At 41.2% G+C, this 21242-nt stretch overlaps 1 protein-coding gene across 1 annotated transcript in view; it reads left to right on the top strand.

Annotated features, from left to right (window-relative positions):
- sgpl1 (sphingosine-1-phosphate lyase 1) overlaps positions 1-21242 on the top strand; it is a 76419-nt gene that overhangs the window by 12277 nt on the left and 42900 nt on the right. Inside the window, exons 2-5 of the mRNA XM_048563470.2 lie at positions 8658-8823; positions 9675-9742; positions 13848-13995; positions 15246-15325. Of these exons, the coding sequence (XP_048419427.1) occupies positions 8658-8823; positions 9675-9742; positions 13848-13995; positions 15246-15325 (462 nt within the window). The remainder of the gene's footprint in view (positions 1-8657; positions 8824-9674; positions 9743-13847; positions 13996-15245; positions 15326-21242) is intronic.

The raw sequence follows: 21242 nt of genomic DNA, 5'->3' as shown, positions 1-21242 counted from the left end.
AACAAAGCACACAAACTCTGACATTGGAATCCTTTTCCCATGCTTGTGATATATCAACTGCGGTCATGATTGTGCCCATTGTGTTTCATATGCTACAGTCCTGAACCTTTTGACTCTTGCTACCCTCTACCTCCCTGTTCACACTGAACATAGAACAGTGTGACAAAGGAACAGGCCCTTAGGCTCACCATGTCTGTTTTAACCATGACGCCATTCTAAATTAATCCCATAAGCCTGCACATTGTCCTTATCCCTGTAATCACTGCCTGTTCATGTATCTGTCTAAATGCATCTTAAATGTTGCTATTGTATCTGACCCTACCGCCTCCCCAGCGGTGCATTCCAATGGCAAGCTCTACGTAAAAAAAATTTCCTTACATATCTTCTTTAAACTTTTCTCCTCTCGCCTTAAACCTATTCCCCCAGTAGATATTTCCACCCTGGTAAAAAGACTATCTACGCAATGCATGCCTCCCAGAATTTTGTGCACTTTGATCACGTTGCCTCTCAGCCTCTGCTCTAGTGAAAACAATTCAAGTTTGTCCTACTTCTCCTTGTAGCTAAGGCATTCCAATGCAGGCAATGTCAGGGTAGACCTCTTTTATAGCCTGTCCAAGGCCTCCCTGACCTTGACAGGGTTTGGCTGCTGATCCATGCAGCAGAGCTGGCTGCATCCGCACTATCTTGCATTTCTTTCATTGTTCAGTGCCATGGCGTCTTTGATGTCTTTTCATGGGAGATGTGGTTGGTGATGGGCCTTGTGCTGCTTTGGTGCTGAGGTTGCAGAGGCTTCAGCGTTGCCAGTGGAGGAACCCGGAGCCAGGACCTCAGTGACTAATGACCGGTGACAGCATCTGGAGTAGTGTTGCAGGAGGAGCAGGATGTACGAGACCAAGCCCATGCTCCAGCTCGGACACAGTGATTGCAGGAGTGACAGGGATGCAGGAACCCGTTATAGAGACCCCGGCCGATGTCATGCTGTAAACGGAGGTGTAGTGAAGATTAATAAGAAGAGGGAAGGATGAACTCTCTTGCAGTAAAATCTTGCATTATATTCCATGCCGCCATTGAATGGAAACAGTTTGCATGTGAAAAAAACACTTCACTGTATTTTTATATGCATGTGACAGTAAATAAGAAAAAAAAGTGGTGACCAGAACTGCACACTGTATTCCCAACTGTGGCCTAATTCAAATTTTATGTGTCTTGCCAACTTTTACCTTCAATGCCACATCGGGTGGCACAGATGGTGACACAGTGATTAGCACTTCTGTCTTACAGTGCCAGGGACCTGAGTTCGATTCCAGCCTCGGCCAACTGCCTGTGTGGAGTTTGCACGTTCTCCCTGTGTCTGTGCGGGTTTCCTCCCACAGTCCACAGATGTGCAGGCTAGGTGGATTGGCCGAGCTAAATTGCCTGTAGTGTTCGGGGGATGTGTGGATCAGTTGGGTTGCAGGGTGATGGGTCTTGTGGGATGCTCTGAGGGTTGGTGTGGACTTGTTAGAGTGAAGGGCCTGTTTCCACACTGTAGGGATTCTCTGATTCTATGATGAAAGCAAGCGTGTCTCATGCTGCCTTTACCTCCTTATCCACTTGTGTTTTCTTTTTCAGGGAGCTGTGGACTTGCATCCCAAGATCACTCCATATGTCAATGCAGATAAGGGTCCTGCCATGAACTGTATACTTGCCTCCTGTATTTGACCTCCCAAAATGCATCACCTTACACTTGTCCAGATTAAACTCCATCTGCCATTTCTTCACCCAACTTTCCAACTGATTTGTATTGTCCTGTATCCTTTGACAACTTTCCTCAATATCCACATCTCCACCAATTTTCATGTATTCTGCAAACCTACTAATCAGACTGCCTATATTTTCATCCAAATCATTTGTAAATATTATAAACAACAGGTTACAGCACTGATCCTTGTGAAATGCCATTGGTCACAGGCCTTCAGCCAGAAACCCGCTGACAACTACCCTCAGAATTCCATGACCAAACCAAAATTGTATCTAACTTACCAACTACCATAGATCCCATGTGACTTAATCTTCAGTACCAACCTACTGTGAGGAACCTTGACAAATGCTTTAATAAAGTCAATATCGGAATGTGAGAATGTTAGAACAGGTGTGTCCAACTGCCAAACTGGATAGAACAGATGGTCCCACTAGAGTGGGGTGAGGAGGGGAGAGAGGATGCAGTGACAGAGAATGTAACAATAAAGCTAAAAGAAAGGGAAGAAATGGGACATACCACCTGAGCTGTGCCCTTGCTCTTTCTCATCAGTAGCATGATTGGGTTCCCTCTTGTCCTCACATTTTATCCCACCAGCCTCTGCATTCAAAGGATTATCCTCCACCATTTCTGGCAACTCCAGCACAAGCTGGAGGAAAGATAACATCTCACCTTTAGACCAGGCACTTTACAATCTTCTGGATTTAATATTGAGTTCAACACATTCAGATTGTGAACTCACTCCAATTTTTTTCCCCTTTCATTTAGCTTTACTTGTTGCATTCTCTGTCACTATGTCCTCTCTCTCTTCCCCGACTCAAGTGGGACTGACTGTTTGTTCTTTCCATTTGGAGGTTGTACACACCTGTTCTGCTGTTCTCATATTCCGGTATTGCATAAGTACTGCTCCTTCAACACCTCACATCAGCTCTGATGAAGAGTCATCTAGACTCAAAATGTTTGCTTGCTGTCTCCATGAATACTGCTTGACCTGCTCTGATTTCCAGCATTTTTTTGTTTTCAGCACAGATTCCAGCATCTGCAGTAATTTTGTTCCTCCTTTAGTAAAGTCCATGTAGAAAACCTCCACTGCCCTACCTTATCAATCATCTTTGTCACTTCCTCAAAAAACTCAAGCAAATTTGTGAGACAAGAGCTCCCCTGCCTAAAACTATAATGTGTATTAATTAATAATCAGAACTGATACTACATTGTTTGTATTTGTTATTCTGCCACTTCACCATTGCTGTTTGCCACACTTTTAAAATCTTATTTTCACTGTATGTGTCACACTTACTGAGTAAAAGTGCTTTTTCTTTGAGAAATAGCAATTGCTATCATCTGACATGAGGTAGAACATTAGCTTTACAGTGAGATTACCAAATAGATAAAATTAAGATTGTTTCTGAGATAGTAGGAACTGCAGATGCTGGAGAATCTGAGATAACAAGGTGTAGAGCTGCATGAACACAGTAGGCCAGGTAGCATCAGAGGAGCAGGAAGGCTGACGTTTTGGGCCTAGACCCTTCTTCAGAAATGTTGAGATTATGATTGTTTTCTCCCTGCACACTCCTGCTACCTTCCCATGCGCGTTTACTCTTGATCATTCTCTGAAGATGCACATATCTCTGCATTTGCAGTTCCTATAGAAATGTAGACTGTTATTGCAAGTCTGGAGTTTAATCCTTTTTGAATGACATATTTAGATCATGGTCTCTGAACAGCAGCTGCCTTTTCGAATTTCAGGTTAGCCCAAAGCACCTTATAACTGTCCAACTACTTTGAAGTCTAGAAATTGTTGGCATGTAGGAAACACATCAGCCAATTTGAGTACAGCAAGCAGTGAGGGCGAACTTGATATCTTGCATATTAGAGAAATTATGACTGTCTTTTCTGTAATTTATTGTCGCTCCCTTAACAATGCAGAACGTGATCTGGCTTGTGAAACGTCAAAAGCAACTGTAAGTTAATTAAGTGGAGTGAATATGATATCATATCATAGCAATTATTCTCATCTTCATAAAGCTTCAAAGATTGTAGAACTGCACTGATGTAATCATCACGATCAATGTGCAACGTGTATATAATTTTGTGTGTTGCTGTTTGTGGAGCAATGACTAAAAAGGCTATGTGTCCATGTTGGCCATTATAAATAGAGCGAGTGCTGTAATGGAGAAATGTTGCTGGTTTACAGTGACTGCGTGTGTTGTTTTGTAAATGTTTTCAAACTTTCCATGGTCTTGATCAATGTCCAACTCCAAGTAGCCACAAGCTCTCACTGTCTCATGGCAAGAAAGTACTCCAAACTTCTTTTTAATCAGATCATATGTTGATGTTTAAGAAAGATTTGAAATGACCTTGTACATTCTTGCTCTAGTTTTGACATTTCTACTGGATGTCTTGCCTCGCACCTCCTCTGACTTCAATATCCAGCATGCTCCTTTTGTCCTTTTGCATAAATTCTTTTTCTGAGAAGTTGAAGCATATAAAGAGTGGAGGGGCATTCTTAAGGAAATCAGGAAGACAAAAAGGGGGATATGAGAGAGTCTTAGCAGATAAGGTTAAAGCTTACCCTTAACAGAATGTACAAATACATTGAGAGCAAGAGAGCAATAAGAGAGAGAGTAGGACCCCTTAAAGATCAACAAGGTCATCTTTGGTGTTGAAACTCAGGAGATGGGAGAGTTATTAAACGAACATTTCTCATCAGTTTTTACTGTTGGGAAGGAAATGGAGGCTAGAGAACTTAGGAAATTTGGAAAATGATGTTTTGAAAACAGTTCACATTACAGAAGAAGCTGGAGGTCTTAGAAAACATAAAGGTAGATAAATTTCCAGGACTTGATCAAGTGTATCCTAGGACATTGTGGAAAGTTTGGGAGGAAATTGCAGGGCCCCTAGCAGAAATATTTGTATCATCTATAGACATGGGTGATGTTTGGAGGACTGGAGGGTGGCTAATGTTGTGCCGTTGTTTAAAAAGGGTTGTCAGGAGAAGACTGGAAACTCTAGACCTGTGAGCCTAACATCAGAGGTCGGTAAGCTGTTGGAGGTGATTCTGAAAGATAAGATTTACATATATTTGGAATGGCAAGGAGTAGTTAGGGATAGTCACCTTGGTTTTGTATGAGGGAAATAGTGTCTTGCAAACTTGATTGAGTTCCCATGTGGGATCCCATGTGATCTAACTTTTGTTTGTTATTTATGTAAATTATTTGGATGAGAACATAGGAGGCATGGTGAGTAAGTTTGCAGATGAGGCCACAATTGGTGGAATAGTTGACAGTGGAGAAGGTTATCTAAGATTACAAAGAGATCTTGATCAACTGGGTCAATGAGTTGAGGAGTGGCAGAGCTTAATCTGAATAAATGTCAGGTATTGCATTTTGGAATACAAACAAGGACTGGACTTATATAATTAATGGTAGGGCCCTGGGTATATTGTAGGACGGAGAGACCTAGGGGCTCAGGTACATAATTCTTTGAAATATGTGTCGCAGGTAGACAGGTAGGTTAAGAAGGCATTTAGCACACATTCCCTCATTATTCAGACTTTTGAGTATAGGATTTGGAACGTCATGTTGAGGGTTGTGCAGGATGTTGGTGAGGCCTCATCTGGAATACTGTGTTCAGTTCTGGTTGCATTTTAGAGGAAGGATATAATTAAACTGGAGAGGGTTCAGAAAAGATTCAGCAGGATGTTGCTGGGAATGGATGATTTAAGATACAAGAAAGGCTGGGACATTTTTCACTGGAGCATAGGAAGTTGAGGGGTGACCTTATTGAGGTTTATAAAATCATGAGGGGATTAGATAAGGTGAATGATAAGGGGTTTTTATCTGGATGGGGGCATTCAAAACTAGAGGACATACTTTTAAGGTGAGAGGAGAAAGATTTTAAAAGGGCATGAGGGGCAACTGGTTTTTCACAGAGCTTGGCTCATGTGTGGAATGATCTTCTGGAGAAAGTGCTGGATACGGGTGCGGTTATAACTTTTGAAAGACATTTGGATAAGTTCATGAATAGGAACGATTTGGAGGAATATGGACCAATCAAAGGCACATAGGACTAGAATACGGTCAGCATGAGCTGGTTGGACCAAAGGGCCTGTTTCCATGCTGTATGACTGTATGAGAAGCCTAAAGCAGTATGCCCTGGGATTGACTCCTGGTCTGTACAAACTTGGGTGCTTCAGAGTCCTTTATTATCTCTGGGAGCAGATGTCGGCCATGTCTGCTCTGTCATTCACTAAGTTCATGGCTAATCTGTTAACTCTCAACTCCACTTTCCTGTTCTTTCCCCATAACCCCTGATTCTTTTTCTTATTAAAAATCTGTTAGTCAGCCCTGAATATACTTAATGACCCAGCATCGGCAGCCCTCTGCAGTAAAGAATTCTGGAGATTCACTATCCTCTGAGAGAAGAAATTCTTCCTCATGTCTGTCTTAAATGGATCATTCCTTACTCTGAGATTATGGCCTCTGGGCTTAGACTGTCCTACAAGCAGAAATGACTTGTTGGCATTTACTCTATCAAATCCTCTTAAAAATCTTGAGTGTTCCAACTAGGTCACCTCTTAATCTTTTAAAGTACAGGCCCGACTTAGTCAACCCTTCCTCTTCACAAAATCCTTTTATGCTAAGGATCGATCCAGTAAAACTTTTCTGGACTGCCTTCACTGCCAGGATATCTTTCCTTAATTAGGACCAAAAGTCTTCACCGTATTTCAGGTATGGTCTGACAGGTTGCCTTGTTTATTTTTAACACAATTTCCTTATTTTTATACTCCATTCCCTTTGAAATAAAAGACATTTTCTTTCACTGAATGTATGCTAGCTTTTTGTGATTTATGCATGAGGCCCTCCAAATCCCTGTGTGCTGCAGCTTTCACTGCTTAAATAATATTCAGCTCCTCAGTTCATTTTGCCATAGTGCATAACCTCATGTTTTCCCACAGTATGTTCCACCTGCTCATTTTTGCACATTCACTTAACCTGTCTATTTGCCTTTACACAGTCTTTGCGTCATCCTCACCGCATGCCTTCACACTTCATTTTGCGTCATCTGCAAACATACCGATAAATGCTGATCTTGCCAGCATGCCCACATCCCTCACGTCCCATGAATGAATTTTTGTAAAAAGTGGCCATCTTTGTTGAAACTATTAAAATCAGGGACACACAAATGGCCAGAATTCAAGAAGCATTAATGTCTTGGAGGGTTATATGTTGAGATTACAAATATGAAAACGTGAGACCTTAGAGCAATTTGACAGCAAGCATGAAATTTATTTACTAAGTGGTGATGGATGTGAGTTTGCTGCTGAGCTGGAAGGTTAGTTTTCAGACGTTTCGTCACCATTCTAGGTAACATCATCAGTGCTTCGTCGGAGGCTCACTGATGATGTTACCTAGAATGGTGACGAAACGTCTGAAAACTAACCTTCCAGCTCAGTGAGCAAACTCACATCCAGAATCTCAACCTGAGCTACAAATCTTCTCAAAACTTGCTACTAAGTGGTGATGACTGCAGACCAAATAAAAGTGTAGGTCACTGGGTACATAAGTAATGGATGAACAAGACTTAATTGGAGCTGGGATGCAGGTGGCAGGGATTTTCTTAGATGCAGTGCACAAGGCTGACAGGAGCATTGGAGCAGTTGAGTTTGTTCAGAACAAGGGCTTGGTTGAAGAACCAGGCAAAGGATGTTTGATAGCTTGTTTGGAAGTACATAAAATACTGAGGAGATCTCTTTATCCTGTTTAACATAATCCAGCACCCTTACATAGTTTTTGTCCTCATTGCCAGACTGTGCTACTGGGCAGGGTGCTTGAGGGTGCTACTAATCCTCCTTTTGTCTGTATTGTGTCGAGGGCCTGTCTGATTGTCATTGGCAGAGATAGACCATTGGTGACTTTAAACAATATCGAGGCATGTACATTAGCTAACATGATAGCTTATTGCAGGATACAAATAAGTAAGACTCCGATTACTAGTCAGGCATGTTTACTAGAACTCTCAGGATTTGTACAGAGTATATCTGCTCCCTGAAATAGCCAGTGTAGAGCTCCTGTCTTTACCCAACGACTGATTGGATGGAACTAAGGCAATCTTAACATTAACTGTTTCAGAGGCATTACATGTGCCACACCTCAGGACTGAGAGTCTTGCTCAATTTCAGATTTTCCTGGATGTTGGGTTGGTGTTGTTTTAGCTGCTTCATTGTAACACTTCGATTTGCTTTCTCTGAATTAGGAATGTACTCTTCTGCATTGCTATATGCCACATCCAAAGTGCTCCAAATATTTCTCAGCAGTTCGGTGTTTGGAGTTAATACTTGTGAAATGTTTTCTGGAACTCCATGCTCTGAATTAAGAAAGTGCTCTAAATCCACAGCTGGCATCTTCCTGTAGTTCAGAAATGCATCACGACAATGTTATGTTTGTGATATCCAAGTAAGGCATCATCCGGCTGTCCAAGTTTTGTCTCTGATTGATGGCTATCCTTTGATTTTTTTGTTGCAGCAGTTAAAAACATACATAATTTATAGCTGAGAACTAGCTGCAAGACACTTTACGCTTTTAAAAAATTCAAATGTCTGGTTTTTGGGCAGTTTTGGCTTACCGACGTTTGAGTTTGGAACACTGTACATGTAAAACAATTCTTCAGGGCAGAGGCAGAAGATCTTGCTTCCTTTGTTGGAAGATGTCTGACAGTGTGGGAAAAGATCAGAAATTTCACATTTTGCGACTAGGGACTGGGAACTACTTGGTGCTTTCAAGACTGAGAGAAGGGAGTTTTTGTTCAGTGGAAGCAGCAAGCTATGCAGAACAACCATAGGTAAGTGGAGTTGAGGGACATTTCTGCCTTGTTCTTGATTTCAGAATGTAGTTGCTAATGTTTGTTTTTCTTCTTGCAGGAAACGCTGGATGTGTACAAAGAGACAATATGGCTGTATCTGAGAAAGGGAAAGACGTATGTGAATGCACATTGCCAAAGCCTGGAGCCCTGGCAAATCATTGCCATCACTGCTGTGACCACTCTTGCGGGTGTGTGGCTGTATGGGTTTCTGTTCCAACAGCAAAGTAAGTTAATGAGGATAAAAGCAAAATACTGTAGACATTGGTAATTTGAAACAAATGCAGTAAATTCTGGGGGAGGCTTAGCAGGCCTGGCAACAGGAGAGAGAAGGAGAGTTAACATTTCAAGTCCAATGTGACTCCTTCAGAAGCTGCCATCATTCAGACTTGGAGGCATAAATGTTACTGATCAATAGTTGAAAGCTTACTACAGAGTCGTTATGCAATTTGGTCTTGTGGAATTTATGGAAAGAACACACCAATATGCAAGATTTATATTTTTGGTTTGCCTTGGAAGCAGTGCAGGTCGACAGGTTGATCTGTTTATATTTGAGATTGGATTGATCAAACATTTTTGTTGTGTTTTGGACTGCAAATCAGGGGTGGCATGGTGGCTCAGAGGTTAGCACTGCTGCCTCACAGCGCCAGTGACCCAGGTTCAACTCCAGCTTCGGCCAGCTGTCTGTGTGGAGTTTGTACATTCTTCCCACATCTGCGTGGGTTTCCTCTGGGTGCTCCGGTTCCCTCCCTCACCCTAAAGATGTGCAGCTTAGGTGGATTGGCCATGTTAAATTATTTCTAGTGGCCAGGGATGTGTAGGTTAGGTAAATTAGCCGTGCAGGGTTGCTGGCGTAGGGTGGAGGAGGGCGGGGGATCCAGGTGGGGTGCTCTTTGGAGGGTCATTGTGGACTTGTTGGGCCGAATGGCCTGTTTCCACACTGTAGGGATTCTGTAAAAGAAAAGTCCCACAGGAGATACGCAGGCTCTTCAGAAAAAAATGTGTCCACTATCTCTGAACAAGTTCTCTGTTTCTTTTGTAACTTCTGACATTTGAAATTTTACACATCTCTCCACAGGTATTCCCTCAAGACTTAAAAAGTTCTTTTTCAAAATTGTAAGAAAACTGCCTTTTCTGGCTGCTGCAGTAAGTATGCTGTCTTTGTTCAACAAGTTGCTGTTTATCTGCAATAAACAAGATTTTGGGATAGATTCTTACAATTCAACCCAGGAGAATGAATTTTACAATTTCCCTTTCATTATCAGCATCATTTGCTGGATCCCTGCCCATTTCCTCTGTTCCATTTAAATCTATAGGAGACCATTGCAAGATGTTGTGATCTGAGATTAATAAGAAAGAAAGACAGACTAGCTTTTGTATCGCGCTGTTGCTGTTTTCAACCTTGGGCCAGCCCACCGCATTTTATAGTAATTAAGTACTTTGAACATAGTAAGACAAAAGCCACTAATTTAGTCTAAGCAAGGCCCTACAAAACATCAAAGAGGCAATGATCATTAAATCTGTTCTGGTGGTGTTTATTGAGGGATAAATATTAACTAGGTCACCAGGGCGAACCCTACTTTAAAGTAGGGCCATAGGATTTTCTAGGTTCACTTAAGAGGACAGAAGGGGCTTTGGGTTCTTGTATCATAAGAAAGGCCGGATCACTGACAATGCAGTATTCTCAGCACTGTATGAGGAGTTTCAGCCTTCATTTGTCTGTGCCAGTCTCTGGAGAGACCTGAATCTGAAGCTTTGTAACTCGGGAGATGACAATGCCACTGACTGAGCCATGGATGACGTTTTCTGTTTAAACTCAATCCTCCTTCCCTTTGGCAGGAATGTTTCATTTATCCTGGCTGAGTTTGAGATGTGCCACTTGCCTGATATCTAATTCGCAGCTGCATCATGTCATAACAAACTGCTGGCCTTTTTTTTGGGAGTTGGAAAAAGTCTAGAGAGACCTGACATACTCTTTGTTGAAAGATAAAATTTGCCTCAGAGTCTTTGTGTTCGATGTTCTTGAGGGGCAAATCTGAGAGCTTTGGATGCTTTATTTGTCAGTGAACAATAGCATTTCAGAAATATCTTATTCATCTTTGAACACATCAATTTCCAATACCTTGAACCTTTGTGAATTGTTTAAACATAAAGAGGAGGTGATGGCATTAATCTATCAAGTGCATTTCTGGATGATAGTTATGCGTGTAGAATTTGGGGGCTTTGTTTGAGGTTGGAACATGTTAATAACAAGATCATAGCAACAGGTGGAGGTTAAAAGATTACTGGTTCTCACCTGCCACAGTGGTGTTATAATGATAATGTCACGAGACTAGTAATCCAGAAGCCCGGGCTAATAGAGATATGACTTTATACTTCATGACAGATGGTAAAATTTGAATTCAATAATAATAATAACAATAATAAAATAATCTCTACTTAAAGCAGATGGGTTTAGTAATGTCAGACTGATAGATCTCCTCTGCTCTAAGACCCTAATGCCTTTTGCGGAGGAAATCTGTTGTCTGTATCTGGCCTGTATGTGACTCCATACCACACAGCAACGCTGTTGACTCTAAACTACCCTGTGGGTAGTTAGGCAATAAATACAGTGCTGACTCAGTCCCAATGCCCACATCCCATGAATCAATGTACTAAGAAAACCTTTTGGACATCCTGGTTTGCAGATTCTAATTGTCAAGTTTATTGGAGGCTATCATTACACTTCATATTGTGCATTTGATCATTGACTTGTCATGCAGAGGAGGCCATCTGACTCATTAATATATTCGTTCTTTTAATGAACTATCCAATTTAGTTTATGCCCCAACTTTTTCCCTATAATCCTACAAACAAGTCTGCTTCTTCAAACATTGATTTGTTGTCTTCAAGTTCCATTGGAATTGCGACCACACTTTCAAGGAGAGTATGAGGAAATATCTCTTCATTTCTTCTCTAGTTCTTTGATCAATTATTTTAAATCTGTAATGTTAGATTATTGATTCACTTGCTATGGGAAATAGTTTCTCCCTATTTACTCTGTCAGAACCCATGTACTTCTGAATTTCTCCATTCAATTGTCCCTAATCCTGTCCATGATCTTGACGTTTCTCCTAAAATGTGATGTCCAGAACTTGACACATGAATTCAGGGATGGCTAGTAGTTTGCGATGGCTTCTCAGTGTTCCTCTTTACAAAGTCGTCTATCCTGTATGCTCTATTTACTTCTTCAGCTTGTCCTACCACCTTCATGGATTCATCCAGGTCTGTCTATTCAGGTAACCCTGTCAAAACAGTATAATTTAGGTTATACTGCCTCTCCACGTTATTCTCTCAAAGTTTATTCCTTTGAAATTGCCCTCTTGAACACTGTTACTATTCTACCCACTACATTACTAAGTTGTCAACAAACTTGTTCTCCCTCGACCAAATTTAGGTCATGGAAATATAAAGCTGATCAGGAAGAGTTCATGAAGAACTGCTCTCCAAACTGATTTATTACGTTTTTTTATTAGGTATTTTTATCAGCATGAGATGCAGAGGTGGAGTATCAACAACTGACATGCATGTAATGATGAACTGGAAAAGACCCAGAGGCCTATCAGCCTTCCCTGTTTGTGTCTTTGTACGTCATTATTTAGAGGCTCCCAGCCACAATGTGATTTCTTGGCAGAGGAGAGAATGCAGATTAACAAAAGCCTCGGGGGATTCGGGGAGGAATGCACCAGTAAATTCCCCTCCCACTCCCTTAGATGCTCTTCTGACGTGGATTAATATACAGCTTGGAACTAGGCTGATCTCTACCCAACCAATAGCAGGCCCAGTGCCCACGTGTGGGCTACTGGGCGTTCGCTCAACAGGCAACGAAGTTTCCTTTACCTGAACCCTTATCTTTCAATTGTCACTACTGTGGTTTTTACATGTTGCATGCTTGCAATGATTTGAATAATTTCATCTCCCAGCACAATGGAAGCCTTGTTGGCAAATCTGAACTTCTAAACCAGCTCCATGATTCTAACCCCTAACCTCAGGCCTCCATTTTCAGTCACTGCAAGTGTTTATCCACTTTCTTTACTTAGCAGATGCAATTTTTCTACTCCAAAAACTTCCTGTGGTTTAAAAACTCTACACTCCAATTCTCTACATAAAGTAATGTTTGTATGTTTGTCCTGTGTTTAGATGCTTCAAATTGATTTGATTGTGTGCTGTAAATTAAGAGACAAATCCATTTTTAAAAAAGTTTTGTTGTTGGACCATAAAAAGGATTTTACTCTTAGCAGCCTCTGGTCAAAAGCTGTGACAGCATCATGATTGTATTTTTAAAAAAGGGAAACAAAAGATGATTATCCTACTCGCCAGTGTGGCTGATTCTGAAATGGGGCAGAGTGCAATGTGGCTTTGGCAGGCTTTCATTTCCGCATTTCTACGCCTCTGGACTTCACTCTGTGCTGCAGCTCTCTAGTTTCACCCTTGGAGTATGTCCAAGTCTGTTTTGGGCACAGAGTTAGGATCTGATCTCTGGCTGAATCCTGAATTAGGCCAGGAAATACTTCATACAGATTAATGTTTTTAAATTCACAAATGCTTCATCGTTGCAGAGTGATTTCGAAGGAAGGAAAAACACATTCTGTGCTACAAGCTCCCAAAAATACTCTGCTGCTTTTCAACAAAAACTTGCAACTAACCTCAGATTTTTGGACTCGATTGATTCTGAAAAAATGAGTGGCAAAAGAGAATGGTTTCCAATCATATGTTTTTTAATAAAGCAAATATTGGCCCGGTACGGTGGCTCAGTGGTTAGCACTGCAGCCTCACAGCACCAGGGACCCAGGTTCAATGCTGGCCTCGGGCAACTGTCTGTGCGGAGTTTGCACATTCTCCCTGTACCTGCGTGGGTTTCCTCCCACAGTCCAAAGATGTGTTGGCTAGGTGGATCGGCCATGCTAAATTGCCCATTGTCTTCAGGGGTGTGTGGGTTATAGGGGGGATGGGTCTGGGTGGGATGCTGCAAGGGGTGGTGTGGACTTGTTGGGCTGAAGGGCCTGTTTCCATACTGTAGGGAATCTAATCAAATCATAAACTAATCCACCAAAAGCACTTCATTTCTAATAAGCTGGTCAGCTCTGGCTCAATATCAGATGAGTGCAGGGCTCTGGGTTAATGGCACATCTGGTGAAATGTATTATGTTCATGGTGTAGTTACCTGAATATTGGAGCAGGTTTAATACTTTTGACACGCTCCCATCAACAGGTACAGAAAAAACTTAACAAGGCACTGGATGACCTTTCCACAAGTGTTTTAACCCTTAAGGATGGAACAACGTACATCACATCCCTGCCTGCACAGGGCTTGGCAGAGCCTGAACTGCTGTTAAAGCTTAAAGACTACAGCACAATGGGTAAATTAACAGTATTGTATTTTAAAAGCTTTTCATTGTTTTTATTTTTTAATCTCCCTACCAATGAGTAAAATTGTCTTGTATGCCTTGTAAACATAAAAATTGCTGACATGTATGCCGTGGATTTCAGTTCTAGTCTCTTGATGCCTCTGATGTACATCCCTCACTATTGTTAACAGTGTTTTCAGCTGCCTCCCTCCTACACTATGGATCCCCAAATCCCTCCGTTTCTTTCTGTTCCTTTACTCCTTTGAAGCTTTAATATCCCTTTGTGTTTCTGTTCAATCTTGTCTAATCGAGTCTTCTCCTGGAAAGCAACTTTGGGTGTTTTAATTATGTTAAAGGCACTATACAGATGCATTTTGTTGTTGTACAGTAACTACCCTCATTTCTGCGTTGTTTTCCAACAGCCTGTTTATTGCTCTGAATTTCATCGTCACAAACAAAACAGATTGTAATATTTATTTTCTGATGGTGGGTATGCATGATTCAGGCTACAGTACCTGGGAATAGCAGCAGCATTGCAGTTATTCTGCTGGATAAGTGGCACAAAGGCTTGGAGTAATGATCCAGAGACATGACTTCTGGGGTGTCAAGGAACTTTCTTTCAGTTAATTAAATAAATCTGGGATAAAAAATAATGCTAGTCTCCGTAATCATAGCCTTGAAATGACTGGATTGTGATATAAACCACCTGATTGACTAACACCCTTTTGGGAAGGAAATCTGCTGTTCTTACCTGGTCTGGTTTATAGACAACTCCAGACCTACAGCAGCTTGCCTCTTAATTCCTCTAACATGATACTTAATTGTACTCAAGAATGTGGCTTCCCACCACTTCCAACAGCAATGAGGGATAGGACAGTAAATGCTGGTATTCTTACAATTCTCACAACACTCTAATGTTGTGAATGGATTGAAACAAAATTTACCCCGTTTTGTGTTTAGGCTTGTCTGTGGTAGAAATTTTGCATTCTTGAAGTTAAACATTTACTGTGCCGTTTTGAAACAGGCCCTTCAGCCCAACAAGTACAATGGTGCTGTTCCACCATTTTTCATTGTGAAATCCACTGGTCAGTCAGAATTGTCACAAGCGTTTTGCTGCTTCACCCCAGGTAGCTCATGCAGTGAGTAGCTTGTTCTGCAATTGAGTGTTATGCTATCTGGGGTGAGAAAGCTGCAGTAAACATTAGTGTTCACGGTACTGAGATGTTTGTGTCTGATGCTCTCGGTGAAACTGTATTTTGCAGGAGAGGTACATTGGGAAAAAGGGCAAGTCTCTGGGACGGTGTATAGTGGCGAGGAACAGCTTACAAAGCTGATGGTGAAGGTAAGAAGTGGCTTAATGTGACATTATGACAACAGAACAACCATTTAGAAATTCTCACTTTACTGGCTCAAAACTGTCAAATTTTTTTAAAGCACTCCCTACGTTTTCTTTTTTGTTGACCACACCACTATTCCTTCATGTGGTCAATGCCAGTGTAACATCAGGTATCTGCAATAAACAGGAGCGTCTATACTGTATAGAAGGCTTTTGTAGCAGCTCCAATAATGTTGCAATTAGCAGCAGATATTGATGAGATGCTCACAGAAGCAGTTCAGGGAAAATTCAGTCAGCTGATTCCTGGGAAGAAAGCTTTAGCTTATGAGGCAAAGTTGGGGTTGTCTCATTGGAGTTTAGAAAATGAGAGAATTGAGTGGCATGGGTGGTTAGCACTGCTGCCTCACAGCACCAGGGACCCAGCTTTGAATCCATCCTCAGGCAACTATCTTTGTGGAGTTTGCACATTCTCCCTGTATCTGCGTGGGTTTCCTCTCACACTCCAAAAATTTGCAGGGTAGATGGATTGGCCATGCTGAATTGCTCATAGTGCCGAGGGATATTTAGGTTAGGTGGGTTAGACGTGGGAAATGCAGGGGTAGGGGAATGGCTGTGGGTGAGATGCTTTTCGGACAATCAGTGTGGTCTTGTCGGGCCGAATGGCCTGTTTCCACATTGCAGGGATTCTATGAAATGAGACATTGAAACATATGTGACTGACAGGGCTTGACAGTATGGATGCTGTATGTTTTCTAGAACTAGGGATATATGAACCAGGAGTAGTCCACTCAGGCCCTTAAGCTTGCTGTGATAGTCAGTAAGATTAGAGGTGGTCTGACATCTCCCTAGTTAATCAAGAGTTGATCTACTTGTGCCTTAAGAAAATTTAATAACCTTACCTTCTTTGTTCTATCAGGAAGGCAGTCCACAGATTCATCACTTTCAGAAAAATTCCTCCTCGTTACCATCTTAAATGGGAGACCTTATTTTTGAACTGTGCCCCATAGTTCTAGTCTCTCCCTCAAGGGACACCTCCTTTCAGCACTAGCCTGACAAGTCTTCTCAGAGTCCTGTATGTCTTAGTAAGATCGCCTTGCTTTGTTCCAATGCATATGGAATAAATCTGTATCTGATTAGAGGACACAGTTTAAAATTAATCCCATTTAAAATTGAGATGAAGATAAATTTATTTTCTCCAAGGTTTGTTAGTGATTGGAATTCTCCTCCCGAGGGAGCAGTAGAGACCAGTTCATTGGATTTATTCAATGCTGAGTTAGTCAGACTCTTGATCAGTGAAGGAGTCAAGCCTTTTGTGGCACTGATGGTAAAATGGATTTAAGGAACTTAGCCATGACCTTAGTGATTGATGAAGCAGGCTTGATGGGCTGAGTGGTCTGCTCTGTGTTGATTTCTTATAATCTTACAACCATTTTGTGTACAATATCTCTCAATCCTGGTATGTGTTCAAGACCACTAACGTGTAGCTCATTGTACAGAGGAACTTGGAATCATTTTAATAATGGCCTCCCAATATTTAGTTTTAGTAACGTCTGAACTGAGAGTAACATTGTGATTCTATGCCACATTTCAAATCCTCAGGACATTTTGAAAATAAGGACATCTTGTGAATCAGTCACCGTCTAGTCATTGTTATGTAACATACCTGCTGATATGTACACAGCAAGCTCCCATCAGCAGCAGTGAGATCGAGGAAATGAAACGTTGTGTGGGGCCTCAATTCAAATTTATTTCTTGAAGCATTAGAATCTTTCAGAATGTTGCAGCCCCTCAGTGTTGAAGCATCGACCATGCTCCGTCACCTGAGACTACCTACGTTCATTTCCAGAACACCTTGTGTTACCTTAGGTTACCTCACCCTAGAGCTGCTGCTTCTGAGAAGAAAAAGGAATTTGAAACTTCTTCGAGAATTGGCTGTGGCAGATCACCAGATCCAAAGGTGTTCATATTATTTGATGGTCCCAAGAGTAAGGAAGGCTCATTTCTTTCCTCTTTATTATGCTGAGTTTATTATGACTCACTAAATCCCCGTTGACAATCTACTCCTGTCTGGAGAAAGAACATTTACCTTAAATTGCCTAATGGATACAAATTGATTGGTCAGTCTCCTTCTCGATTAAAAGTTGACAAACAGAATCAATAATTAAAGGGCAGGTCAGAGAAAAACATAAATATAGTTTCTCTTTTCAGCTATTACTTATTAGTACCAAAGGGTACAAAAGAATTTTTAACAGAACAGTCCAGGAGATTTTTATTTTTGATTGCAAAGTTTCAATTTAAGTTTATAGAGTTCTAATCAAGCAAAGACTCCTTACTCATTATAAGTGAGCATTGTGGTGAAGTGGTTACATACAATTAGGCTTGTAATCCAAAGGGTATGATTTTAAATTCCTCCATGGAATTTTAATTTGAGTTTGTTAATAAGAAAATAAATCTGGAAGTTGAAAGGCTGCTACCACTAAAAGTGACCTTGAAGGTCATAGAGTCATACCGTGTGGAAACAGACCCTGTTGTCCAACTAGTCCATGCTGATCATGTTCCCAAACGAAACTAGTCCCACCTGCGTGCATTTTGCCCGTATTCCTCTAAAGCTGTTCATGTACTTATCCAAGTGTTGGTTAATTGTAAAAACCCAACTGATACGCTGTGCTTTCAGAAAGAAGAAGTTCTATGCTGACCTCTCACTTACAAACATATGAATTAGGATCGGGAATAGACCATTTGGCTCTTCAGCCTGCTTCGCCATTTGATAAGATAATGGCAGATCTGAATGTTGTCTCAATTCCACTTTGCTGTCCAAACCCTGTAGCCTTTGACTTACTTGTCAGTTAAGAGTCTGGGTAAAGAGAATTCCACAGGCTGAGAGAAATTATTTCTTACCATCTGCGTCTTAAATGGGAAGCCCCTTACTTTCAAATTGCTCCCCTTAATTCTAGCCTCCCCAAAAGGAGAAACATCCTCTCAGCCTCCACCCTCTGGAACTTGTATATTTCAGTAAGACCACCTCATGTTCTTTTAAACTCCAATCTGTTCAACCCTTTTTCAAAAGATAATGCCTTCATCCCAGGAATCAGTTGAGTAAATCTCTCTAAACTGCCTGGAATGTAATTGTATCCATTGTTGAATAAGGAGACCAGATGTGTACACCATATTCTAAACTTGGTGTCACAAATGCTCTGTACAATTCTGGCAAGACTGCCTTACATTTGTATTTCATTCCCTTTGCAATAAATGATAACATTCCATTTACCTTCCTCATCGTTTGCTGTATTTGAATTATTAAATTTAGCATGCATGTACCATTGCACTCCGATTGCTGCATACTGCAGAGTCTCTCCATTTAAATTGTATACTGCCTTCCTACTCTTCTTGCGAAGTGGACAAGTTTGTAATTCACCAATTTTAGCCATCTGACCTAACCTACCTAAATCACCTCGTGAACTCTTTGTGTCCTCTTCACATTTACTTTCCTAGTTATTTTTGTATTATCATCAAATTTAGCAGCCATGCATTTGGTCCCTTTGATGTGTACAGATTGTAAATCGTTAACACTCCAGTATTGATCCTTGTTTTTGTCCAGTGGTTACAGCTTGCCAACCTAAGAATGATCTATCTTGCCTCCTAACTGCTTCCTTTGGCAGCACGGTGGTTCAGTGGTTGTCACTGCTGCCACGTTATGCCGGGAACCTGGATTCGATTCCAGCCTAGGGTGACTGTATGTGGGATTTGCACATTCTCTCCATGTCTGCATGGGTTTCCTTTCACAGTCCAAAGATGTGTAGGTTAGGTGGATTGGCTGTAGGAAATGTGGGGATATGGGAAAGAGGGATGTGTTTCTGGGTTTAGATGGGATGCTGTTTGGAAGATCAGTGCAGACTTGATGGCCCGAATAGTCTCTTTCTGCAGTGTAGGGATTCTATGTTAGCCAAACAGTTTTCTATCCATGATCATAGGTTACATTAGACATCAAGAGCACTTACTTTGCTTGGTAACCTTTGTTGTGGAACCCTGTTAAATGCCTTTGGAAATCCATGTGCACCAAATGTAAAAGTTTGCCTTCAACTACATTGCTTGTTTGCTCCTCAAAGAACTCCAATTAATTAGTCAAACATGATTTCCCTTTGTTGAATCTGCCTAATTGCACAAAGTTTTTCTAAGTTCCCTGAGGTAATGTCCTTAATAATTGATTCTTTGTTTTCGCTATGATAGATTTCTTGGCCCAAACCTGCCTCCAGACAATGAAAATGTGATTAACTCTTAATTGTCAATGAATTAGCATACTAACACACTCAAATATATTAAACAAAACAAGTAGAAATTTGATGGATTCCTTGATCAAATCCCTTTCTATTGATTTTATGCTGTGAGACAACACAAAGGACAGCGATAGAAAGAGGAAATGAAAAACTTGCACAGGACTGATAATGAAGTGGTGAAGGAGTGCCGCCATATTGCGACAGTGAAACAGAACCTCAAGAGTTGGGAAGGATGTCCTGAAGTGTTTCAGAGCTGATGAAATACTTTGAATGCGTAGTTACTGCTCGTCAATATTGAGATATGTTGTAACCAATTAGTGTGCAGCAAGTTTCCTCAAAAAGCAATGAGATAAATGACTAGATAATCTTTGATTCTGAGTTTTTGCTCACAGGAGGTTGTAAAAGCTTCCATGACGCTATTTGGTGGTTTAAAAAAAGGTGTTCTCCCTTGTGTCCTCATCAGTGTTATGTGGAATTATGAAAATAAGGCTTTCGACAAGGTTCCGCATGGTAGACCGTGTAATACAGGGAGAACTAGCTATTTGAATACAAAACTGGCTCAAAGGCAGAAGTCAGAGGGTGGTGGTAGAGGGTTGTTTTTCAGACTGGAGTGTGCTCCAAGGATTGGTGCTTTTTGTCATTTATATAAATGATTTAGATGTGAACATAGGAGATATGGTTAACACTAAAATTGGAGATGCAATGGACAGCCAAGAAGGTTACCTCAGAGTACAATAGGGTCTTGGTCAGATGGGCCAGTGGGCCAAGGAGTGGCAGATGGAGTTTAATTTAGTAAATGTGAGATGCTGCATTTTGGAAAAGCAAATCAGCGCAGGACTTATACATTTAATGGTAATGTCCAGGGGCATGTTGCTGAACAAAGAGACCTTGGAATGCAGGTTCACAGTTTCTTGAAAGTGGAGTTGCAGGTAGAGAGGGTGGTGAAGAAGGCATTTGCTATGTTTGCCTTAATTAGTCAGTGTGTTGAGTATAGGTGTTGGGAGGTCATATTGCAGCTGTCAAAGCCACTTTTGGAGTATTGCAATTCTGGTCTCCTTCCTATAGAAGGATGTTGTGAAACTAGAAAGGGTTCAGAAAAGGGTTACAAAGATGTTGCCAGGGCTGGAGGGTTTGAACTGTAGGGAGAGGCCGAATAGGCTGGGACTATTTTCCCTGGAGTGTCGAAGGATGACCTTATAGAGACTTATAACATCATGAGGGACATAGATATGTTAAATAGATAAGGTGTTTTCCTCAGCATGGGGCAACCCAAAACTGGGGGGCATAGATTTAAGGTGAGAGGGGAAAGATATAAAGAGCAAATTTTCAGAGGGTGATGCATACATAGAATGAGCTGCCAGAGGAAGTGGTGGAGGCTGGTATGATTACAACATTGAAAAGGCATCTGGATGGGTATATGAATAGGAAGGATTTAGAGGGGTATGGGCCACATTTTGGCAAATGGGACTAGATTTATGTAAGATAGCTGGTCAGCGTTGATGAGTTGTCCAGCGGGGTCTGTTTTCTGTGCTGTATATCTCTATGACTCTATTGGAGAAAGAAATATGAACTTGGGTTGAGATGAAGCAGCATAGGGTAGGTGGAAACATGTCCAAAATATACAGCATGGGCATATTTAGTGAAACAGC

Source organism: Stegostoma tigrinum, chromosome 37 (genome assembly GCF_030684315.1).
Source record: "Stegostoma tigrinum isolate sSteTig4 chromosome 37, sSteTig4.hap1, whole genome shotgun sequence".
Lineage (NCBI taxonomy): Eukaryota > Metazoa > Chordata > Chondrichthyes > Orectolobiformes > Stegostomatidae > Stegostoma > Stegostoma tigrinum.
This window is presented reverse-complemented; position numbering and strand designations above follow the sequence as displayed.